At 53.8% G+C, this 24,965-nt stretch overlaps 1 protein-coding gene across 7 annotated transcripts; it reads right to left on the bottom strand.

The window, feature by feature from the left end:
• Positions 1 to 3,559: 3,559 nt before the first annotated feature.
• RAB3IL1 (RAB3A interacting protein like 1) lies at positions 3,560 to 23,212 on the bottom strand. Of its 7 annotated transcripts, XM_075427404.1 has the most exons (12): positions 23,127 to 23,212; positions 18,201 to 18,435; positions 17,591 to 17,686; positions 16,038 to 16,115; positions 15,188 to 15,403; positions 13,010 to 13,129; positions 11,051 to 11,179; positions 10,825 to 10,937; positions 9,498 to 9,521; positions 8,176 to 8,275; positions 6,602 to 6,668; positions 3,560 to 6,198 (listed from the first exon to the last, which is right to left on the bottom strand). In XM_075427404.1, exons 1-12 carry the CDS (start codon positions 23,156 to 23,158, stop codon positions 6,116 to 6,118), a joined length of 1,293 nt encoding a protein of 430 aa, XP_075283519.1. In that variant the 5' UTR covers positions 23,159 to 23,212; the 3' UTR covers positions 3,560 to 6,115. The 7 variants fall into 7 exon arrangements, 5 of the variants coding, with proteins under 5 accessions (XP_075283519.1, XP_075283518.1, XP_075283520.1 ...); XM_075427403.1 differs by lacking the exons at positions 9,498 to 9,521; positions 23,127 to 23,212 and adding an exon at positions 20,551 to 22,728; XM_075427405.1 differs by lacking the exons at positions 13,010 to 13,129; positions 23,127 to 23,212 and adding an exon at positions 20,551 to 22,727.
• Positions 23,213 to 24,965: the final 1,753 nt, after the last annotated feature.

Raw genomic sequence — 24,965 nt, 5'->3', positions numbered from 1 at the left:
GGAAATGCTGGTGGCACAATGGATGTGCTATCAAGCTATGCGTACATTCATCCTGGTGCATCTATATATCTATAGTACCATGACAAAACACCATTACTCAAGTTGGCCAAGCTTCTCTGCAAGGTCACAGTGATGGTTGAGGACCACTGTCCTTCACAGCCCACCCTTCTCTGGTCCTGCAGTTACTAGGGCATCTCCGGGGCAAACAGCCAGTCTGCTCCCACTTGCCTTCTCCCTCATCAGCTCCAAGAAGAGACTTGAGATCACACACACAAACTTCTCTGCTTCTCTGCATGAGAATGTGAGGGGAATTTCACGAGGGCTGAGTGACAGACACGGAACTCCAGACATGAGATAAAACCACCCTTCTGCTTTACGACAGGGAAAAAGGATTTACGAGGGAGAGAGGAAGGAAAACAAAATTCTTTCCAATAGTTTTGCTCACTGTGCTTCAAGCGAGTCAGACACATCTCCAGAGGCAGATGTTTGAATGGCCATCCCTTTGGAGCTCTTTCGTGGCCCAGGGCAGGCTAGCAGGTCCTACTTTGTGGGACAAATGGGCACAAGGAGAAATGCTGCTCATACAGCTGCACGCACAAGAGGAACCAGAGACTGTTCAAAGGACATGGAGAGCCTGTAGCAGCTGGAGCATGGTTTATTTCTGAGACTAAAAACAGCAGGAAAGCTCTGGTGGAAGAGGTAGGTGGATGGGGATAAGGGACAGGGCTGATGTCTTCTCAGACCACAGAAACTTAGGAACCAACCTCCTGGTCCAGCTCCCAGCCACAGGAAGGTTTCTGAACAGCAGTCCCCACTGACTCCAGGAGGACGTTACACCTGAAGACCCAGACATAGCAAAACATTCAGTCTCTCACCTGGCTGCCCTCGTGGCTTTGCAACGTTCCTCAGGCTTAACCAAGAATCCCTAAAGAAATGCAAATCCTTCCTTTCCCCGTCACAGACCTACTCTCCAGTCGCCTAAGGAGAATGGCACCCATCTAACACCAATTCCCACTGCCAGCAGCCCAGGAAGGCTGCAGAAGACAGGTCAGCCGGGTGTGATGCCTTCATGGAGGCAGGAGCAGAAGCGAGGTGGGACCCTGGAGATGCTCCGTTCTCGCAGGGTGGACAGTGAGGGAGGATGGTCCCTGCCTGGTCTGCCTGTGCCCTCTCGTGGCTGCCTGACCATGCTGCACAGGGTAGCACCAAACCTCCGGAGAAAACGAGGAGAGGCGGCTCTCCCTCGCAAAGAACGAAGATTCTTGTATTACTTTTCAATACAGACTCTGTAGAACCCTTAAAAAAATAAAATTAAATTATATACCTTTCTGGAGGCAGCTCTCAATTCAAAATATAGCTGCTCAACACCAGACAGCTCAGGAGCAGAAAAGCACGGAGCAACTTCACAGTCAGCTGAGCAGAGACAGCAGCCCACCACTGACCCATCAGGGACGGGATATGGGGACACAGCTTGGAGTCTGGCAGGAGAACAGCCCTGCTAATCAGTCCATCAGATCTGCTGCTGGCGCTGGTGCCTGCCTGCCACATCCTCCTTGAAGCATCCATCCATCCATCCATCCATCCATCCATCCATCCATCCATCCATCCATCCATCCAGGGGACTTTTGTTCTGGCTCTCCTGGCAGCAAACCTCCGCTCTCACTCCCGATCTACCTACTCCAGCATGGGCAGTGAAAGCACAAGCAGGACAGACACCACCAGCTCTGCTCCTGCTTTGCAAGAGCCAGTTGGTTTCCTTCTCCGTGCTGATGCCTTGTCCTGTAAAACGGTAACACCATGTGAAAAAGGGTAACACCATCTTAGAAGGCACAGGACCTTTGGGTAAGCATCGCTGCTACCTGTTGGGGTTCTCCTCTCTCAGAGGCGGGACCCCCTTCCTCTGGGCACTTGTGGAAACCAAGCTGCCTCCAGTGCCCTTCTTCTCTCCCTCCCATGATGTCAGATGCCAACGAGTGCTAACCCAGCCAGGGCAAACCTTACGCACCCTCACCGACCTGAACCGGCCAGGGAAATCCAAGAGCAGCAGCGAGGTGCCGCTCATCCCAGCAGAGGAAGGCAATAACACCCACATTTACCCAGGAATGGAAAGGGAAAAGGATGACAGGGAGATTTGGGGGGGCTGGCTAAGAGTGTCTCAGGGCACTCTGGGTAGGGAGGACGCAGGACCCTGGTTCCTGGCTTTAAACGCAGTGTAGAGAAGGTCACGGTGATGTTTCTGTCACACTGATATAGCAAGCACCAGCGACCGGGTCTCAGGGCTGCATGCAAACAGGAAAAATGGCGAAGGCCTGACCACCCTTGCATCAAGCACAAACCCAGAGGAAGCCCATGGGGGTTAAGAGGTTCATTGCCAGACGCTGGGGAGCACTCACCCTGCCTCGCCCAGAGCACAAGGTTCCCTGGGGCATCTTTCTCTTACCCATCCTCATGCAAGTTTACCTTTACTGTAAGAGAAGCCCCAGGTCCCAGAACCACTGCTACCCTGAGGTCTAATGCCATCTTCTGCTCTGGCTGTACCTCCGTTTCATCTCCCAAAGGCCTTTGACGCTTTGCTTTTTCCCTCCACTGTCATCACCGTGAGATGATGGCAAGAGATCTTCCACATCATGTCTGCAGATAAACGCAGCGGGAGATAAAAATTATTTTAGTGAAGCCAGAGTGGCCCACCTTCCCAACCTGAAGAGTCTGGGAGCTGCTGCTACTGCTCCCACAGCCAGCTGGCAACTTTCACTTGTGCTCGGCTCTGCTGTGGCACGGAGAGCTGCTGGGGCCAGGGGAACCCAGTCACAGTCCCCCTTCTCCTTCTGTAAAGGACAAGAAAGGGCCTGCAGAAGTTGGATCCAGCTTTTGGTAAGAAAAGGCAGCCTTTTTCAAACCAAAGCTGCAGCTAAAAGCAGAGGGATTTACCTGAACAGCAGGAGCAAGTTCAGCCCCCAGTGCTGCTACAGCTCCTGCCTTTGCATCCAAAGCCCCAGGCCCCCATGCAGCCAAGGAAGACCTGCCAAAGAGAAGTCCACGATCCAAAAGCCTCCAGAGAAGAGAAACATTTGCTCTACACCGCTCAAGGCCCATTGGTGACGGGAGCTTCTGAAAGGTTCTCACCACAGTTCTGCCTCCACCTGCTGACAGCAAAAGGAGATTGCTCAGCCCTTCAAGGGATGAGGGAGGAAGAAGATCCTCGAATTAAGCAGCCTTTGGGACACATCCCACGCAATGCTTCAAGCCAGTAAACTGAAGCAGACCTCAGTCTCGCTCAGCAAGAACCACATAGGCCTGCCTTGACACAAGAAATCCCTGCAACAAAACTCCATTTGCTACCAAAACGCCGTCACTTAGGGCCCCGGTGAAGCCAGGGAGCAGCCAGCCACAGGAGGCACAGCCTGAGGCAGAGAAGCCTTAAAAGCCCAGTCCCTTAGGGCACACAGTGGCAGGAGAACCAGAAAGCACAATGCCAGCCAAACTTGGTATTTTTTCTCTTGGCTACCGAGCACACACGCCCCAACCAACCCAACCCTAGAACCACAACCAGACCTTTAAAGAAATTAATAGCAAATGTTTTCCTTTATTAAAGAGCAGGGTGCGACCATCCCGCTGTTAACGGAGTGACTTTGTATTCATTTACAAATTGTTCTGCTTTGTTTTAAATGTAAAACAACCTCACACAATGCGTTTCTCTACTTCCTTTCATCTCAAAGTGCTTTACAAAGTGACACTGGGGGGTGGGGGGGAAGTCCCACAAACCAAAACGTCTCCTACATAAGAGAGACGATCTCATCCCCAGTGCCGCACTGCAGCCACGTCCGTTGTGCAATGCGGCACCTAATGGCACAGGACAGGTAGAGAGCAAAAGGTCAGCGGGGACAGATACACGGAGAAACTGCCAGGGATGGAATTTACCCGAGCTGAAATCTGCAGCCGGGAAAAGATATTTCTGTTTTCTCCTCTAGAAAAGCTGATGTCAAGTTGCCAAAAGTCTGCAGCCACCACCAAAACAGATACAGCTTTATCACTAGCTCAAGATCCAGCCAGACTCTTACCCAAAGATGTATTTTCCAGGCTTTTACTCCACATCTAAAACATATTCCTTCGGTGCAGAGCAGCAGATGTATGCCCTCACCTCGCCAGGGTGGGCAGCATGAGTTGGGGTACTCGGCTGTGGGGAGCAGCTCGGACTGGAAGGTCAGCCCTTTCCGAGCTGCAGGGGGTGGATTCAAAACAAGTACGTGTTGTCAGGAACGTCTTCTCCCAGCTCTGGGGATGCCGGCTCGTGTTTCAACACCACCATACGCCAGTACAGCTACAAGGAATGGAGTGAGTCCGCTGAGGAGCAACGCTGCAGCGTACCGCGAGCGTGCTCTGTGACAGGAAAGCTTGTGCTCACGGGGGTCTTCTACAGGAAGGTTCTCTCAGATCTGCTCTGAAGCTGTCCTTGTATTAGGTTCCAAACCAAAACTCTGGCCTTCCCTGCCTCTTCCTCCCTCCCCTGGACAAAACCACAGCAGCTCAGTTAGTTTTCTTCCACTGAAGGTACAGAGTTCCTACTGTAGCATCTCCCAGGAGCGGATGAAACTTAATGGAGCTGAGGGTGGTGATCCGGTTCTGGGCACCAACTGGCTAAGATGGGAGTTAGGATGACAGCAGAGAAACAGGGCGACGTGCCAGTCAAGAGTGCAGAAATGCCACATGTGATGAAAACCCCACGGTGGGTGGCAGCTGAGCTGATTCTACTAGAGTCACAAAAAAATAAGGCTAAATTGGCTACAAAACAGTGTCATGGCTTTAACACAGTTCTGTACAGACAAACCTGGGCCTGAGCTCAAGCTTTAGCGGACCCCTGCTTTCCAACAGCTTTAGCAACATCCACCCCAGCACAGTCTGAGGCACACAGGAACCACGGCCACATCCCTCACATGTGCACACAAAGGTATCTCAGATTTCCACACTGGGGGTGGCAGACCAGAAGAAACTGGGTTTCCCAGTGGACATGCGTCTCCGGGTCTGATGTAGTACTTGGGGAGGAAATCCCTGGGTCTCAAGGCTGTGCCCAGCCTGGGTATGCTCCTTCTGGAGGTGTGAAGAACCCCACCTGGGACCATGGTTTCTACCTAAAAAGTGGGGCCAGTACTGCCCAGAGCTACCCTGAGAGCAGGAACAGCTCAGAGTCATCTGTCTGGGGGTGAGGTTTGTATCTAAGAGCACCACAGGTGACTTCTGCACCAAGAATTATCACAGGGTCAAGGTCTGCATCTGCCCGTGACAAATGCAGCAGGTTCTCTAGACCAGGAGAAAACATCCTGCACCAACTGCAGCCAAGCTGTGGCCCAGCTGCGAGTTATGAAATTTCCCCGCTCGCTTTCTTCTGCCGAAGGTCCCAGGTACAGTGCTCCAGCCTCTGCTCCGGCTGTTCCCCCAGCCTGGATTACCCAGTGCCAAATCGCAAGCACAAACACAAATCCCTCTTTGTGACCCAGTTGGCAGCAAGATTCTCTTGCAGGCTCCTTTAACAGGAGCAGGGAAGTACTCAGAAAACAGGCTGTTCACGGCTCTCGGTAAGATTATGGTGTGCTGCTGGCATCTACAGGGCCGTCAGGGGAGAAGGTGGTCAGCAGGACCTAGGTGTACGGCTGGACGCAGCACCCTCCACCCCGAAGGATGAGTGGAACAGCTGGACAGACAGCCAGCATCTGTCCTGAAAGACTTACAAAGAAGGTCCAGGACTCCTGCTTTGCAGAGGGCTGGCCTCAGACTACGCCAAAGCAGACTGCATATAAAAACAGAAGTTTAAAAAAAAGTGGATATATACTGCATATAGGAGACTCCACAGAGGAGAGTCTGTAGACGGCCACCCCAAGCAGCCAGGGCCAGCCCAGTTCCGAGGGGGTAGCTTGGCAGCTGCGTTCCAGTCACAGTTGGAGAAGCTGGACAGCTGAAGGTGGAACTTGTGCTTCTTGCTCCTTGATCAGCTTCAGGCGGAGGGAGGGTGGAGAGGGAGGAAGGCCCACTGCAGGAGAGGCACTGCATTCATCCGTCTGGCAGGCTACATTTGCCACGCCGTTCACACAGGAGCAGTTTCCTTCCACGCTCAGGCCTCTGCTTACATCTCACTGGGATAAAACCCAAGCTTGGCCAGAGACATCTCCCTCCGGAGCCGCATGACCTCCCAGTACATCAGCTCCACTGCAAAGTAAAATTGGGAAGAGAAGGAAAAAAACCACCAAATATCAGTAAGCAAGGCACAGCTGGACACCACCTCACGTCATCCCAGTGCGGCCCAGCCAGGCGTGTCCCCAAAGCGAGGGAAGCAGACACGCTGGAGGGTCCAGCAGGACAAGCCCATCAGGTCACACCCCTTACCAGCTGCAGCCAAGGGCAAAGCTCCCAGCAAACTCATAAGCAAGGAATGGGTGCATCTACTCCTCCTGCTCATGCCTCTCTCTTGCCATTTTGTTCCTCAAAGACACAGGGAGTTCAGGGTACCCCAAGCTGGCCCCACCCCTGTCATGCTGAACAGGACCTCTTAATTGCTCCCAGCGCCCCACAGACAGCACTCCCACCGCAGCCAGCTGCTATCCCCTCTTACCGTCCTGCCTCACCAAGCCCTGCTGGATATAGCGAATGTATGTGAAAAAGTTGCACACCGCTGTGATCTGAGGGAGAGAGAGAAAGAGGAGTCAGCTATGGAACTGCTTTGCCCGTCACGAGGCTTGTGCAGCACCCAGCAGGAGAGCTCTCGGTGTTCAGCACCTGAGAAACAGTACCACACCCCGCCAGACAGACAGGAAGACAGCTGAGGGGAAAAAAAATAGATCAGAATTCTGGGCATCTGCAATCCCAAGAAACTGCACGATTCACGAGACACACCGTGCAGGAACTCAAATCTACCACAGATTTAAGACAGAAGTGATCACTAGTTAATGTGGCAGCGAAGTCTGTGATCCTCCTTCAAAGAGCATTGTTCTCCAACTGAATAAAAAATCTTGGGAGTTAAAGGTTTGTGCAGAAGGTTTGTGTGCAGGGAGGTGAGGCCCCATCTGGAGTGCCGTGTCCAGTGCTGGGCTCCCCAGTTCAAGAAAGATGAGGAGCTACTGGAGAGAGCCCAGAGGAGGACTACGAGGATGATGAGGAGACTGGAGCATCTCTCCTACAAGGAGAGGCTGAGGGAGCTGGGTTTGTTCAGTCTGGAGAAGAGAAGGCTGAGAGGGGACCTTAGAAATGCCTCTAAATATCTGCAGGGTGGGGGTCAGGAGGACGGGGCCAGACTCTTTCCAGAGGTGCCCAGCAACAGGACAAGGGGCAACGGGCACAAACTGAAGCAGAGGAAGTTCCTTCTGAACATGAGGAAGAACTTCTTCCCTCTGAGGGTGACGGAGCCCTGGCCCAGGCTGCCCAGGGAGGCTGTGGAGTCTCCTCTGGAGATATTCAAGACCTGCCTGGACGCGGTGCTGTGCAGCCTGCTCTGGGTGACCCTGCTTGGGCAGGGGGTTGGACTGGGTGACCCACAGAGGGCCCTTTCAACCCCGACCATGCTGTGATTCTGTGAAGGGCATTCAGGAGACATTAGAGTACTCTGGTACAAGTGACAAAAATTATTCAGCTTAAGTCCACACACAAATCCAACTTTTTGTCCCAGAAAGAGTCTGTGGGATCAGCTCTTCTGATACGCAGCTCAGGAGAACAAACTTCTGAAATGCTCCATTGAATCAGAGCCCCAGCAGGAACATTAACAAATCATTCACCTTCTCCCTTCCCTCCAGAGAAAGGACAGCTTGTTCTCATAGCCATTTGAGTCACTGATCTGTACTGGAACAGTAACAAGAGCCAGCATTTAAAGAGCAGAAAATTACTGTGTTTTACAAAGGAGAATTAAAAAATAATAATAAGGCAAAACAATCAAAGCCCTGTACTGAATCAAATCATGGAAAGCAAACACAGTGAAGACAGGTTGCCTGAGGGAACGCAAGGCAGAGCACCAGAGCACGAGGCAGGGCTGGAGACCTGCACCCTACTCATCGACCAAGAACCACCTCGAATTCAGGGACAAACTCAAGCCCTGCAGGTGTCTGTCAGTTTGAAGGCTGACCCAAGAGCTCCTCCATCTCAGGGCTTGGAACAATTTTGGAGGGTCAAGGCACCCCGGGAAGGTGAAGGACTCACCCTGGCCCTGCAGGATGGTGAAATGTAGTAGTAATTTCCAGAATCCCCCAGCATGATGCGGTGCTTGCAGGTCCTGGGGAGGCCACTCAGAGCACATTTCCTGCAGACAAAGAAAAAACAGACACTGTGAGTTCAGCATGAAGAAGGAAAACCCTTGGCTGACATGATCCTTTTTCTCCTTGAAGGACTCCATAAATGGAAAGTTTAGGAGACCTTAGGCTAAATATCTGGAACCACGAAATATTCCATGCCCAAGCAAACCAAGGCCGTACCCTTTCCCTGGCAGACAGCCCAAAATAAAACCACAGAAAATATTAAAGAAGTGAGGCTGGAGCAGAGTATAACAAATGTCATCTGGTCTCTGCACATCTGCCCCACCTTCCAGGCAAGGCTTTTGATGAAGGAGTCTGCTCAGGTGTATCAGCTTCCCTGCTGGAATGCATATAGGCTGGCTGGGGACCAAACTTGGTCTCCAAACCGATAATTTCAGCTTTTGAACAGAAGTCATTAAAGCTGAGAACTCCAAACAAGCCACACTGCAGCCTTTATGCTGGGCTCCTGATTTGAAGCCACTCTAGTTGAAGCCACACGCACTTTGTCCTGGCTTCAGGGGACTTTGGATGAGGCTTGCAGCCCCTAAAAGCAAGAGAACCCCTTCTTCTGCACAAGGTAACTTTAAGAGGTCCCAAATTTGAGCATTGCAGTGCAGCAGGAAAAAAAAAAAAAAAAAAGACTCCTGGCTTGGCTGGTCCCACTTGCTGAAACCCCAGATATCACAACCATGGCTAGCAGTAACCTGAACCACAGCATTTGGACACCTGCCCCTCCGCACTCCACGCACTCCAGGGCACTTCACTGGGCACACTGTCATGAAAGCCAGTTGTCCTCAGCACCTCCTGGCCAGCGTTTTGCTCTGATGCTACCTAGGCAATGTCACATAGTGGCCAACTCAGTCCCTGCCTGTTTAGACCCCTCAGACTCTTGCACCAAGGTCTGTACCGTAGGGTACAGACAAGTAGGTCTGGTATGTCCCAGCTCGGGCAGGGACCCCAGCTTTCTACTTTCTGGTCCACAGCATGTCCAAAGGTACCATAAAAATCAGTTTTTTGCATCTGGGGAACAAAGAAGAACAAATTCTTTTTGGGTCCTTTATTGCCAATAGCAAGATTCCATAGCATTCTGTCTGGGTGGAAATTAAACAGGGTTAAAAAGTTGGCTTCGTTCAGCTCTAGCCTCAAAGCCGCTAAATCGCACCAAGTTAGTAACTTGTTAATGGGTTAGAGATCTTTGATCACTGACTGAAAAATAAATACTTCACTTACGTTACAATTTGTGACCGGAACCCACTGTGAAGACACACAAATAAAAAACAAAAATCGAAAGGAAACCCGTAAGGATAAACACAGGATGGGTTGTTCTCAGAACAGGCGTGACACACACAGCACAATTTGCCTAGAGATGACTGAAAAAGCAGAAGAGAGCAGCAGGAAACCCACACACGAGCAGCATTTACTGTTACAGGAACACCTTCACTTCGAAGCTGCTCTGCTTGAAGGTAAGGGAGGGAGGAACAAAGAGAGAGCCCTGACTGAACTTAAATTCAATAGCTGAATAAAACCCCCTATCTTCATCTGGAATATCATGGCACTCCTGCTAGTGCTCCTCTTCTTTGAGGCAATCACAGAATCACAGAATGGGAGGGGTTGGAAGGGACCTCTGGGGTCACCCAGCCCAACCCCCTGCCCAAGCAGGGTCACCCAGAGCAGGCTGCACAGGACCTTGTCCAGGCGGGGCTTGAAGATCTTCAGAGAGGAGACTCCACAGCCCCTCTGGGCAGCCTGTGCCAGGGCTCCATCACCCTCAGAGGGAAGAAGTTCTTCCTCACCTTCAGCTGGAGCTTCCTCTGCTTCAGTTTGTGCCTGCTGCCCCTTGTCCTGTCGCTGGGCACCACTGGAAAGAGTCTGGCCCCGTCCTCCTGACCCCCACCCTGCAGATATTTATAAGCATTTCGAAGGTCCCCTCTCAGCCTTCTCTTCTCCAGGCTGAACAAGCCCAGCTGCCTCAGCCTCTCCTCGTAGAAGAGATGCTCCAGTCCCCTCACCGTCCTCGTAGCCCTGAAGCTGCCTGTCACACCAGATAGTCACACAAGCTCTGGAGCAGCCATACCCCCAATTCTGAAGGCAAGGTGGGGATGGCGAGAATGGACGTCTTCTAACCTAGGCTCAAATCCACCTGGTGCACCAGCAAGGCCAGGAGTGCAAAGTGAGCTCAAACCTCACAAGAGGCAAGAACATGAGATAATGCAGCTCTGACTTAACCCTTTCATCCTAGGTTATGCACAAGCACACCTTCAGAGAACATTAAACAAGTTGCTATCTTAAGGGGCGGGAAAACCAGAAAACCTTTCCCAAGCCAATGTTCTCCCCAAAAACAGTCAACTACAGTACGTCAGCTGAGCTAAGACAATTCTCCTTCTCACACAAAGAGCCGAGCTGACCTACCACTGGTCATAGGCTAGGAGAACACTCAGCTGAGCCCTTGGAACTGTTCAACTCAACTGACCGAGCGAAGCCTGGCCAAACTCCCCTAGATCGTACAGAAAGAGCAGTGGCAAGGAGAGGACAAGGGAGCATAAGCAAGGTTCCTTACTTTGGCCCACCGCACTCTTCTGTTGACACCTTCACCACAGGCAGTGCCTGGGAAGCAACCGGCTCGATGGTGAGCGTATTCTGCTCCACAGCCACTCGTACCAGCTCCGACAGCTGCGGCAAAGAGAAACGAGTGCAGATATGAACGTACAAAGGTCACCTCCATAAAGGTGCAGCTTCGGTGCTGCCAGACCGTGCAGTCTTTGTCGCCCTTTTCCAGCACTCACCTCCTGCTTAGTGAAGTCCAGACAAGGTCCGACATCTTCTTGATAAATTCTGTCCAGGAAGGAGCAGGATTTTTCCAAAGTTGGAGATTCCTTCCAGGCCTGGAACTCAGCAAATAAAATGGAGTCGACCTGCAGCAAATGTCCCAGAGAAGCAGGCAGAGGGAAGGTGGGTGGAGGGAGAGATACCATATCAGAAGGCACCTGTTACTATGCAGGTAACCTAACTATGAAACACCTGCTTTGGCATCTAGAAAGGCTCAGACATCACAGAAGTGTCTGAAGGAAGCTGGCTTGCTCCAGCGATCTTTCACGTCCCACCCATCAGCAGTTCTGTGCCAGACTGGGCTTATTCTGCCAGAAACCTGGAGGCACCTCTCTGTCCCATCTTCCTCCAGGACAGGGCGGCACCTCTGCTGCGGGAAAGCCACCACACAACCACCAAGCAGACCAAGTCCCCACTCAGCCCACAGCAGGAATGACGAGAGCGGGTGAATGGCAAAGCACAGTGGCAATGGCACCCAGACACAGGAGGCAGAACCCTTCCGTAAGGAAAGGACTCCTACAGAAAAGGATAAATCGAAAGAACTATTAATAAAGAGCCAACCAGCAGGACCACATTCAGCGAGCCCAAGTATGAGCTCACAGGGTATGCCAGCCCTTTAAAGACTGCTCCAAGCGGGGTGCATTAGGAGCAGTGTGGCCAGCAGGTCGAGGGAGGTTCTCCTTCCCCTCTACACTGCCCTAGTGAGGCCTCATCTGGAGTACTCTGTCCAGTTCTGGGCTCCCCAGTTCAAGAAAGAAGAGAAGCTACAGGAGAGAGTCCAGCAGAGGGCTGCGAGGATGAGGAGGGGACTGGAGCATCTCTCCTACAAGGAAAGGCTGAGGGAGCTGGGCTTGTTCAGCCTGGAGAAGAGAAGGCTGAGAGGGGACCTAATATATACTTACAAATATCTGCAGGGTGGGTGTCAGGAGGATAGGGCCAAGCTCTTTTCAGTAGTGCCCAGCGACAGGACAGGGGCACCGGGCACAAACTGAAGCAGAGGAAGCTCCAGCTGAACATGAGGAAGAACTTCTTCCCTCTGAGGGTGACGGAGCCCTGGCACAGGCTGCCCAGGGAGGTTGTGGAGTCTCCTTCTCTGGAGGTATTCAAGACCCGCCTGGACAAGGTCCTCTACAGCCTACTGTAGGTGACCCTGCTTCGGCAGGAGGGCTGGACTAGATGACCCACACAGGTCCCTTCCAACCCCTACCATTCTGTGATTCTGTGAACTCCGGCGTCTGGGGAGTCGCAGAAGTAATGGGAACACCGGGCAGCCACACAGCCTTGCAGGGGCAAGCCGAGTGTAGGAAAGAAGGTCTTGCAAAGGGAACTACGAGAGTAGGAACAGCTTTCCCCATTCTAACGTCTGCTCATCGCCTTTTATAGGTGGGCTCGCAAGCATTATCACTCCTCAGCAGCAAGGGACCCAAGGCAGAGCTTGCTCCCATCCCCTGCGCCAGCGTGAAAGTCGTACCCTCCATCCCTGTCTGGCTGAAGAAGTCCTGGAGACTACCTGGGACCTGACATTTAAGCCCCAGATAGCAGCATTAGCCCAAACACCAACCCGACTGACAGGGCACCTCCTTAAAAGGCTGGCAAATCCTGTTAGAGCTGCTGAAAGGAAAAACAAACTCAAAGAAACCCTGCTGAGCAACACAAAGAACACGAGTGAACATTGCTGAGAAAGGCCTGGGCTCTAGCACACTCGCTCCACGCTATGGAGACTGCTCACCTGGTAGTAGGAGACAGCTTCAGAGCCGCAAGGTGGAAAAACAAATTGAGAAAAAACACAAAACCAAAGCAAAACAAAACAAAACAAAAATATGGAGGTTAGCGTAGAAGGAAGCTAGAACCAAAAGGCTGGGAGCACGCGAGGCAGACGGGTCCCAGCCCTCCCCGGCGCTGCCCCGAACGGTTACCTGCTGCAGGGATGAGGAAGCATCTGCCCCCGCGGCCTGCCAGCCTGGTTCGTAGGCGATGCGGATAACCTTCTTGGGGATGATGCAAAGGAGCAGAGAGAGGAGAGCGGGCAGCCCGGACTTGGAGGGCCGCGGAAGAGACAGACAGTGAAGAAAGAGGTTTAGAGAGACAGGTAAGAAAGGGAGGTAAAAAACAGGAGACAAAATGGAAGATGCAAAGCAAGGCTCAAGCCCTCCCTCCCAGGCAACAAAGTGCGCTGCTTGAGACATCACAGGGCCACGAGTCGCACCGTCTGACTTCAGCTTGAGGTGCAGAAAGGGAACAGAAATTGTGTCATTTTTAGGCTCAATTTAAGATGGGGCACGTCTTTTCCATCAACTCTCCGAATGCCAGGTTCCCTTTTATCACCTCGCACGTAGACCATTAAGGAATTTGAGAGACAGAAATTAGCAAGTTAACAAAAAAAAACCCACCCCACCCTTGATACATAAAATTATTAGTCACTTTGGAAGCTGCAGCCCTGGGATTTTAAACCCCAGGATTTCTGCATTGTGTGGCATTTGCCTGCACGAACAAACGACAGGTCCGGATCTTTAACAAGCAAGTCACTGGCAAGAACTAGCATTTTTCTACAGATTGTCAACACGAGCTTTGCTGAGGCTGAGCCGAGAACAGCAAAATGAGCTACCCCGTAGGCAAAAGTTGTCTCTGCTTCCCGTAGTCAGAGGGCAACTTCTACAGGGCAGTCAGAGGTTCACCAGACTGGGCTCTAGGTTTGGAGCTCCTCTGTCCTGACTGGAGGAATGGTTAGCACTGTGAGAGACCTCAGGATCTTAAAAAGACTAAAACCTTTTTCTTCTTGGCCCTCAAAGCAGCTTCTAGCTGACTGTATTTGGCTCTAACTTCCAGCGTACCTGGACATTTCCCTGCTTGACCAAGAGAAACAACTGTGGCAGACCTTCACGGTTACCAAACTGATTTTTTTTCCTTTTATTTTCCTTCTGACATAGCCTTTGTTCCTCTCTGCCTGTGAACAGAGTTAAAGATCTTCATATCTCATTGCTATTGCTGTCTATATATATATGACTATAATGACTATAGCCATTGCCTGAAGCATTTCATCCAAACTCTAGCAACAGGAGCACTGCGCAGAAGCTGACAAAGCACTTTCACTGAATCCACTGCCAAAAGCAGAAGGTACCAGTGTTGCCAGCACAGTCCTGTTTGGCCAGAGTATTAATTTCACGAGCGGCCCTTCAGCAAATGTTCTTACACAAGCCAAGTGACCCGGAGCCTCCAAGTTCCCTCAACAATTCTTCACGACAGAGGCCACAGCTCCTGCAAAATCCTTAGGGAAACATATTCTCCTGCCACATTCTGTCATTCTCATTCTTCCTGACCAAGTGCCATAAGCTGCCTCCTTTCTGCTCCCCAGGACAGCTGTGCACACATCTGGCTAGCAGAAAGTTCCCAGACTGAAAGACCCTGCTAGCAGGAAGAAGCGTTACTTACACCCATGGTCAGAGCAGGTGGGGGACTACCAAAGGATCACAGAAGGAAACTAAACAGGGCTTGTCTGAAAGATATTCACAAATGCCCTGTCTGCTTTTCCACCCAGCTCCTTCCAGTGAGGAAGGAATTAAATATAATTAATTAAATACAGGCTCTGCCAAGAAGAGGAAGAACAGTGATGTGCCCAAGAACACAGAACCAGTGACAGCAACTACAAGTTGATGGCGGTGTCCTGATGTCCACACCGAACTAGGTAGAGGGAAGAAACAACAGCAAATCACGCCAGAGCAGGTAGCGGACTCAACTGCCAAGATGCAGCAGAACAACTGGCTTCTGCCCAGCAGCTCCCGACATCTCCACCCTCAGCACTGGCAGCTCCTGCATCTGTCCATGCCCTCCAGGGATCCCTCAGCTGCTTCCTCTAGCAGTTGTCCTGATGCAGCCTCAAACATGCTTCCCAGAAGGGGAAACCTCCACAAACGGAAACCCTCTAGAGCCTGCCTCAGCACAAATTTAGGGAACAAGCCAGATGACTGCATGGACAGCCTCTCCCAACACTGAAACCACAGAGCTCTCCAGGAAGCCCGAGTCAGAAGCGGCTTGGCTCCCTGAGCACAGTGACAGCGGTGGCTCCAAGGCCGATGCAGTGAGTGGCCCTCACCCACCTCTTTGCACTCACGACTGACGGGCTCTGGAGTCACATTCTGACTGGCAGCTGAGACCATCGCGCTGCTGGTGCTCTTGTTTCGCCCATGGCCCTTCCTGAAGACAGCTTTAGAAGGGCTCTGGAGTTGAGGGTGCAGCTCCCGGTTCGGAGAAGAAGGTGTGGATGTGATCACCAGCGTCTTCAGAGCTGTTACCTCTGCCTGCAGCATGTCGATCTGCGGAGACAAGGCAAGGGTCAACAGCACCTCCAGCACCTGCTGAGCTTGAGCTTGCCGCACCCCACCAAACACTAAAGCCACAGGGAACCAGCTACAAGCCCAGTCATGAAGCCTTCTCCGCATTCTCCCAAATGCCCACCCCATCACCCAGAATTCTAAACAGGGATAAACAGCAGCTATTTGGGAACCCATCCCTCTGCTCCTCAGTCTGAGCACATTTTGCCCCAGACTCTTTTTAGACCCAATAACCCCAAAGAAATTTCTCTCTTCCCAGGAAGGAGCCAGTCGAGCAGTCTTGTGATGCAGCCCTGTCAGGACATCCCAACTCCCCAGCTCCCTGCTCTATCCATCCCCACAGCTGTGGCAGCCCAACAGCACTGCCACTTCTCTGTGGTTCCCCTGGCATCCATTTCTCAAAGGGGACCTGGATCAGCAGCAGACTGCAGGGATGCCTTTTCCCCCCCTCACTCGGTGTCTGCCGGAAAGGGAACAGAGCAAACGCAGCATCTCAGACAGACCGAGCTGCAGGCGCTTTACTCTCCTCCAGCCAACGCAGAGCACCGCAGCCAGGCTGGGCAGGGATGGCAGGAACCTAGCACAGAGACAGAGTAGCAGAGAGTGCGGTTCTCACCTTCCCCCGTGCCTCCCTCAGCTGCTTCTCCGACGCCGCCTGTTTAGTGTTTGCTTCTCTCACCATCTTGTGCGCTTCCTGGACCAGAGAGAATTTTAAGTCTGCCGCAAAGCCAGCAGGGCAGGCCAAAGCTCTGCCACATCGCATGCTTGGGGCAAGGAAGCCGGGGACAGACATCACTGCCACATCCAAGGGTTTTACTCTGTCAGCTGGGAAGAGCCTTCCCCCAGAACTTCCCAGAGAAGGCTCTCAGTGCCAGAGCCTGGAGTGCAATCCCCCTTCTAGGAATGTAGTTAAGTAAATTAAAGAGTTTAGCTGCCCGAGTCCAAGGTCATCTCTCTCACTGATACGGGCTGCTGTGAACACAGCTAGAAGCAAGGGCCTGCCCCTCCTCGCCCTTGGGAATTGCTTTAAAGCCGAGGCTTTAACACGAGCACCCACTCGTGTTACACCACAGCTGTGTCTGCGTCCAGTCCAACACCCCTCTGACTCCAACCTTGACTTGGACCCACTGGCTTGGCTTCCCAGCTTGATCTCAGGCCTTGTGCTGTCCCTGCAGACTTGCTGATCAATCCAGATTGCTGCTCCGCGTCTCGGCTGCCCGCTGATAAGGTCACTGCTCTCGCCCGACTTGTTACTGCACTTTGCTCCCACCTCCCTCACGAAGCGGCCATCACTGCTCTGGGCATGGCCGCAATGCAGCGGGAGCCGTAGCTCAGGTGGGGGCCAAAAGGCAGAGGCTAACTTCAAAGCATCTCCCAGAAGAAGAGGGGAGTGGTGCGAGTCCCATCTGGGGCCTCCCTGGCAGCAATCTGTCCAAGGCCATCAAAGGAAGGGGACAGCCCTCAGCTACACCACCTCCAAGTTTGCCCTGAACCCCAGCAGCCGAATCTCCAGGCGGGGGATGCTCTCTTGGCCCTCGCGCTCGGCACCAGCCTGCGTCCCAAAGGGACAGACAGGCTCTGGCTTTCCTCACCGCCTGGTCAGATCCAGACATCAGAGCTGCTGGTAAATGGGATTTTGCCAGGATAGAGCTTGGCAAGAATCACATTACAAAAAAAAACCCGACCAACAGGCCTTCTGAACACTCACTGGAGCAGAGTATATGAGGACATCCAGCTTGTTCCCACTCCAAGCAAGGGCTGACACGAGCCAGGGAACCATCTCTATTACACAGCAGCTGCTGTCCAGACTACAGAGCAGGCACGGGAGAGGGACAGGGAGCTACGCTCAGCTGCAGCTACAGGCATCCCCACATCCGCTTCTGCTACCAGATGTACAGAGCCATAACTACTGTGCTCTTTATGTCACCCCACAGCTGCTAGAAGGGGACAGAAATGCACGCAAAATGCCCACCAGGAGCAGGTACAAGCCCCTGCTCTGAGGCTCTGCCCGCAGCACTGCCCAACTCTGCTTCTCCAAGTGGGAAACAGCAACAGGGGGAAGGAGGAAACTGTGGGAGGAGATGTCTGGAAGTTCAGGGGAAGCTTGTCTTAAAGGACCTGGATGCAAGGTTAGCTTAAGAAATGATGGGAAAAGGAAGAGGCTGGTACCTCAAACAGGCTAGCTGTTAACTCCTCTAGTTCCTGCTCCAGTTGTTCTCTGACTTTTGACAGTCTCTCACATTCCTTGTCCTTCAGCTTCAGCTCCTGTGGAGGCAATGGAGAGGGACGCATGAGCTCATGGCAGGCCCCAGCAGTGTTGATGCCTGCCCATCACAAACTCTCCTCCCCACCGTGGCGCGGATCCCCGGCCCAAGACTCCTGCCGCTGAACTCGGTACCACGCTCCGTGTCACCAAAGGCACCCCCTCCACAAGTTGCAGCAGGCTTTTCAGGCTGGAACTGCTCACTTGCCATTAGCAAGGAGGCTCCGTAGTAAGCGCTGCCTGCCCCAAGCTGCTTTCTCCAGCAGGTTTCCAGGACTAATTCGGATGCTGGCACGGAGGCTTCGGGTCAACCTAGCAACCACATCCTACTCCGAAGGACTTTATGGCCACCTCAGACCAACCTCTCTCCTCTTCTGCCTGCTTCAGACTGCGGTGCAGCCATGTTCAGCCTCTGGTGCCCCCAGCATCCCCTCAGCACCACCTCTAGAAAGAAAACCCACCACTCAAATCCATGTCGCCACATCCTCAGGTGTTCTCACAAACTCCAGGCCTTACCTTCTGTGCTTTGTGCAGCTCTTCCTTCAGGAATTCAGACCCCTTCTCACGGATCTCCACTGAAGAGCTGCGTAGACGTGACACGTTGAGCTGCTCGGTGGCCTGGGTCTCATCCACACCTCCAGCATCCTGGCATCCAGTCGCCGGCTCCTCCTTGCTGCCTTTGGACGGCATCAGTGTCCTCCAGTGCCCCACAGCTGGCTGCTTCTGACCGGCTTCCTCAAAACTGGCCCGGCTGCGGGGTACCAGCACAGGGAAACTTTATGTGGGGGCAATTCACAGCCTTCCTCTAACACAACACATCCACCTCTGGCCTCTCACAGGCACCGACGTGTGGCAGGGAAGGTGACAGTGCATGAAGAGGGCAGGACTGGCTTGGAAGACCTGCTTTATGCACCAATTCCCTCACCCTGCATGCAGGCACTGCCTCCCTATTGAAGTCCTTTACCCTTTTGGCACAGATTGCTTCCAGACCAGCACCAGAAGAGGAGATGACAGTCTAAAATCAAGACTTTGAGGGAAATCTCTGCTCCTATCGTGGGATCTTTAAGGATCTCACCAAGGCTAGTTTGAGATGCCCAGCCTGCGCTCCTTTTGAGAAGGGCGCTGGTTTCTTAACAGTGCACACCCCCTTACAGCTAATTCGGGACACACAGAACTTAGCAGGCAAAGCAAAGCTGTTAGTAATTCCTGATTTCACCCTTCTCAACCAGCACGTCCCAGTTACTATTAACGCAGGATAAAGCAAGAGGACTAAAGACCTGTGCTCCAGGAATCCTGTACTCGCCCACTTTCAGAGAGAAACAGGCTGCCTTGTTTCGGACTCCAGATACACCCAGCAGACCTTAGTTCAGAGACACTGCTTCCCCAGCTGAAGGGGCGTAGCAAGAAAAAGACAGTACAGCTCTTTCAGTCCCTAGCAATACACAGGCTAATCCCCTCCCCGGCAAACCCAGCCCTCCCCTCCCCTCCCCCCCTGCTTCAGAGGGCAGGGCTCTGTTTTTAACCTACTGGTTTCCCACCAAAGCCCTTCACAGAGCTGTCTAAAACAGCGTATTCCCACCGAGCTGAGACGAAGCCCTATTTATTTTTTAGTTTCAATGGCTGGCAAGTGCAGAGGTACTAGAAAGAGGAAACCAGAAAAGTCACCCAGAATGCTGTTCCCCAGCGCTCAGCAGGACTTCGTCAACAGCCTAACGCAGACCCTGGAAGAGGCTGATGAATTTAGCGGGCTTTGCAGCTCCTGGCATCTTACAAGAGGAAAGCGCAGGCTTGTACATCGCGCATTGAACTGTCCTCACATAGTCACTTGCCATTCGAAGCCATCAGGAGCACGATCAAGCCTTGCACGCACGGAAGCCTTCTATCATGTGCAGCCACCCAGCAGGAGACACACACCGCGCTACCGATTAACCTGCTGCCAGTTATCTCTGGGTCACAAGCCTTCATGGAGCTGTGGTGCTGTCCTCGTCCATGCACAGCACCCAGCCCTCCTCCCGCGCACCCCTCCTGGCTGCTGCATCTTGCCCGCTGCCTTCTCCTGCAGAGAAGCCACCACCTTCTTTCTGTCAGGTTCACCTTCTGTTCCTCCCTTTTCCCAGCCTCTGCATTTCCCTCTCCGGATTTTGCCCTACGTCCTGCATTCCAGCCAGGCCACGTTCTTCCCCCTCACTCCGACTCCAGCCCCATACCGCACGACAGACTGCGGAGAAACCATGAGACCCAACTACCGACAAGCCTTTTTCTCCTAGGCTATGCCACCCAGCAACAGCGTGGTGCCACATTTTCTACTCAGATTGCTCCCTTTCTGCCCCCCAAAGCTGTTCGTGAGCAGCAGTTGTCCACAGTCACCTTTCACAGAGGGAAGGAAGCAGCAGCTACCAGCTAATTCAGCTCAGGTACCACAGGAAAGCATGTGGAAAAGCACACATGGAAAACTCCCCGAAACCTTGGAAGATGAAGGGCACCAGATCCTCCCTGATGCCAGGTCACGCCAACCAGACAGCATTCTGACTACAGAGCTGGGGGTGGGGGACATCCAGTCGGTATCGCAGATTTTGCTGACCTGTCTGTTGAGCAAGACCAAGCAAAAGCACCAGAAGGATGGTCACACAGCAGCGCTAAGAAGGCCGGAAAGGACAGGAACAAACTGGTGTCCCGTTGACTTCACCTGGTTTTGCTGAACGTTCACTGGGAAGATCTAGAAAGGGAGGCTTATCCTGGTGATACTATCAAATTTGGAAGCATAGAAAATAACATAAAAGGGTGCCTTGGGGAAAGGACAAGAAAATAAAATGAATTTTGGCCAGAGGAAAAAGGACAGATAGTGCTCCAAGCAAAGATAATTCACCTCGAGCTATTCAGCACGCTGGGACCGGTTGATAAAAAGCCGTATGCACGAACACGGAGGGATACGCCTGCCTGAGCGAGCCACGAGCAACGGGAACTCCCAGACCGGGCAGGCATCTACAGCCTGAGGTGCGAGAGAGCACACAAGTGCGAACTACACAGTGTTCCAAGCGTGCAGTGCCTGCTCTGTCCAGTCAGGCTGCTCTGTTGGCACGTCTGCTTAATCAGAGGAAAGGCAGAACTGCATGGAAGACATCAAATGGCTAAGAAAGGTCCAGATTAGCTAATGTGCATCATTGACCTAAACAGTGACATCGCTAACGGGATGAGGAGGTCTCCAAAGGCTCCGAACACTCAGGAAGGGGAGGGAGTCGAGGAAGAGAATGACCCAAAGGAAGGAATTAAATCCATTACAGGAAGGTGGGGACGTAATGAGAGCAATTCGTCCCAGAGATCGGGGGAGGTTCTCGGCGATGGGTTTGCCACGGAGCAGGGGAAGCACGTCAGACAGAGAGGTCTGTGCAACAGCTGAACCACTTCTCAGGTGGTGTAGCAGAAGCCCCCTCTGCTGTGGACTTTTGAGATCAGACAGGGTAAATTGCAGAGAATACATCTCTCGGCATTCTCCTGCATTAGAAACACACCAGAAGGGCCCTGGCCAGTCCGAGTGCTTCCAGCTTCCGTGATCAGAGGAAAAAAACACCCAGAGCACAGAGGAAAAGCTACATTCAAATCCAAACAGCTAGCAAAAAAGAAAAAATAAAGAAGCAGCAAGCAAAAGGGACATTTCAACAGTCCACTAAACTACTCAGACAGCCAATCTAACCCACACATAGCAGGAAGGAAAAAAAAAAAGGTTGTTTCTTTATGACTCTCAAGTTCTCAGACGAAAGCTGTTTGTCTTGGGAGACAGGTATTCCAGTGTATTTCCACACGCTATGGAAGGAAACTGGAGGACGTGGAGGAATGGAGCAGTCCCACCCACGCTCCGTAACGCCAAGGGACCTAAGCCTGAAAAATCATCCCGTCTTTTAAGACGGAATAACGCATTCCTCACGCTGTGCAAACAGAATCCTCACGAAAGCCTTGGCCATGCTGGCTTCTGCCCAGCCAAACTCAGCTCTCTTCAAAGCTGGGGCTCGGCAGCATCCCCCCCCACACCCACGAGACCAAACTACCACCACTCGCGCTCTGTCGCTATCACTGGTCTGACTGGTGGCTATCTGCCCTGGAAAAATGTATCACATCCTAAACGTTCCACACTGACATAAGAAACGCAAACTTCTACAAAAAAAAAAACCCACAAAAAACAAACAACCCAATACCCCACAACCTTCTAAAGCTGGATTCTGTAGAAAAAGCAGAAAAATGTGCAGGATCCGCACTTTTTCCAGCGGGCCCCACATTTCCTGCAGTGCTGCTCCGGCAGCGTTATTTCCCGTACCAACAGCCCGCGGGTCTCTCCAGGTTAAACTCTCACCCTCAGCCTCGCCGAGAGGCTCCGATGTCTCCATCCCAACTGGGACAGGACCCCGACTACAAAGACACCTTGACTTCTCCATCACAACTGTGACAGTACCCCAACCGCGGAGATGCCCCGACTTCTCCATCCCCACCAGGACAGGACCCCAACCGTGAAGACGCCCCGACTTCTCCATCCCGACTGGGTCAGGACCCCAACCGTGAAGACGCCCCAACTTCTCCATCCCAACCAGGACAGGACCCCAACCGTGAAGACGCCCCGACTTCTCCATCCCGATTGGGACAGGATCCCAACCGTGAAGACGCCCCGACTTCTCCATCCTGACCGAGACAGGACCCTGACCGCAAAGACACCCCAACTTCTCCATCCTGACTGCAACAGGACCCTGACCGCAAAGACACCCTGACCAGGGCAGGACCCCGACTACGAAGATGCCCTGACTTCTCCATCCCAACAATGACAGAACCCCAACTGCGAAGAGACCCCAAATTCTCCACCCCGACCGGGACAGGACCCCAAACAAAAAGACACCCTGACTTATCCACCCCAACCGCAACAGGACCCCAACTACGAAGCCACCCCGACTTCTCTATCCTGACCAGGACAGGACACTGACCGTGAAGACACCCCAACTTCTCCATCCCACCTAGTACAGGACCCCAACCACGAAGACACCCCCACTTCTCCATCCCAACCAGGAGAGGACCCCAACTACGAAGACACCCCGACTTCTCCACCCCGACCAGGACAGGACCCCGACCGCCGCCGCCCCGCGCAGCCCCCCGCCCGCCCGCCCTCCGGCCCCCGGCAGCGCGCAGGGCCCGCTCCGTTCCAGCCTAAGGCACAGTTCGGGTTTCTCCCGCCTGCCCCGGCCGCCGGCAACCGCCCACCGAGCGCTGGTGCCCGAGGGCTGCCGGCGGCCCCGGTCCCTCCTCGCTCCGTCTCCCCGGCCGAGCCGCGGGGCTTTCGCCAGGCGCTAATGGGAAACCGAGCGAACCCAGCGGCAGCCTGAGGGGAAGCTCAGCCCGGCTCCTCCCGAGGCACCGCGGGGTGCGGGTCCCGGCCGCCTCCCCCCTCCCGGCTCCCGGCCCTACCCCCGCCTCACGCTGGGTCCCGCCGCCGCCATGCCCGGAGCCGGAGGAGCCGCGGCCCCGCCTGAAGGACGCGCTCCCGCCGAGGGGAGGGGGGGCACCACGTGATCCCGGCGCCGCCAGCTGGGGGGGGGGCGCATCACGTGATCCCGGCGCCGCCGGTGAGGGCCCAGTAAAGGCATCGTCCCTCCCTGGCACGGAGCTCTGTGGGAAGCCCGGGGTGTAAAAGCAGCTGGGGTGCATTAGGAGGAGTGTGGGCAGCAGGGCGAGGGAGGTTCTCCTCCCCCTCTGCTCTGCCCCAGTGAGGCCCCATCTGCAGTGCTGTGTCCAGTGCTGGGCTCCCCAGTTCCAGAAAGATGAGGAGCTACAGGAGAGAGTCCAGCGGAGGGCTACGAGGATGAGGAGGGGACTGGAGCATCTCTCCTACGAGGAGAAGCTGAGGGAGCTGGGCTTGTTCAGCCTGGAGAAGAGAAGGCTGAGAGGGGACCTTCAAAATGCCTCTAAATATCTGCAGGGTGGGGGTCAGGAGGACGGGGCCAGACTCTTTCCAGTGGTGCCCAGCGACAGGACAAGGGGCAGCGGGCACAAACTGAAGCAGAGGAAGCTCCAGCTGAAGGTGAGGAAGAACTTCTTCCCTCTGAGGGTGACGGAGCCCTGGCCCAGGCTGCCCAGAGGGGCTGTGGAGTCTCCTTCTCTGGAGATCTTCAAGCCCTGCCTGGACGCGGTGCTGTGCAGCCTGCTCTGGGTGACCCTGCTTTGGCAGGGGGTTGGGCTGGGTGACCCCAAAGGTCCCTTCCAACCCCGAACATTCTGTGATTCTGTGACTGGACCAGGATTTTTAAACTTGGCATTCAGGGAAAGCACTGGGCTTTCCATACCCTTACACAAACGAGACGAGTTGGTCTTGTTGTTACTGAGCTTTGGACTTTGGATGGTGTGGCTCCGGATTTTAGCTAGCTCATCCCTCTGCTCGCTGTCTCCAGGCAGCTGTCCCAGCAGATGGGAGCAGTCGCATGATCACGCTGATTCGCATCCTCTCTGCTAAGCAGTGGAAACACACCAGGCTAGGTCCACCCAGTTCTCTCCCTGCTGCACTTGGAGGAGCCCCTCTGCCCAGGGCACGCTCATCCCAAAAGCTTTCTCCTCGTTTGCTCGGCTTTGCTAGCACAGAGGGGCAAAAAGGGCCAGCCCCGGGTGATTCCTGGGGCGTTTGGAAACGACCGACCCGCACCACAGCCTGAAACTGAGAGGAGCTGCGGTTCCAGGAACGCTCACTGGGGCATCACCCACAGGCGGAGAGACAACAGCCGCTGACAGCACCGTGGGGTTCCCACCTCGCCAGAAAGAGCTCCAGGGAACGCACAGCCTGTTGTCCCTGTCCCTATCCCAGTCTGCCTGCTGGGAACAGAAAGGGCAACACGCTCCTGCCGTCGGCAGATCCCACGACCACCTCTGGCCTGGCAGCACTGCAATTTTTGGAGACAGTGCCTTCAAAAACTGCCCCTGCCCTTGCGGGCCACCCTCAGAGCATGCTTTCCACATCAGTCCTTCCCCCGCGTTCCCCATCACACCTCACCTTGCCATCGCCCAGGGCATTCCTCCAGGCAGTGGTACCCGCTCCGAGCCTTCGCACACAGGGGGAGGTCCCGCCCCGGCCTCAGCTGCCCCATCCTCTGCCTCGCAGCCAGGCACAGCGCCAAAGGCAGCGGAGTTCGACGTGGTGATCCTTGTATCCATCGCAGAGCGCCGCTGCGGAGACTGCGCGGGGAGCAATTCCCTGTCCCAGCTTCTCCCGGGTGTCCATGTCATCTGCAGCCCTGCCCTGCCTCACAGCCAGGCTCC

The sequence above is a fragment of the Opisthocomus hoazin genome, chromosome 7 (assembly GCF_030867145.1).
Source record: "Opisthocomus hoazin isolate bOpiHoa1 chromosome 7, bOpiHoa1.hap1, whole genome shotgun sequence".
NCBI lineage: Eukaryota > Metazoa > Chordata > Aves > Opisthocomiformes > Opisthocomidae > Opisthocomus > Opisthocomus hoazin.
The sequence above is the reverse complement of the archived record's forward strand: the minus strand, read 5'-3'. Positions and strand labels throughout refer to the sequence as shown.

Excerpts from the sequence above, each read along its gene's own strand:
- RAB3IL1 (XM_075427403.1), bottom strand. The coding sequence starts at position 20,666 with ATGCCTGCCCGGTCTGGGAGTTCCCGTTGCTCGTGGCTCGCTCAGGCA. Across the intron at positions 15,404-16,037 it reads TGAGGGAGGCACGGGGGAAG|ATCGACATGCTGCAGGCAGA; the intron begins GTGAGAACCGCA and ends TTGTCTCCGCAG. Across the intron at positions 6,199-6,601 it reads GGGCTTGGTGAGGCAGGACG|TGGAGCTGATGTACTGGGAG; the intron begins GTAAGAGGGGAT and ends TTTACTTTGCAG.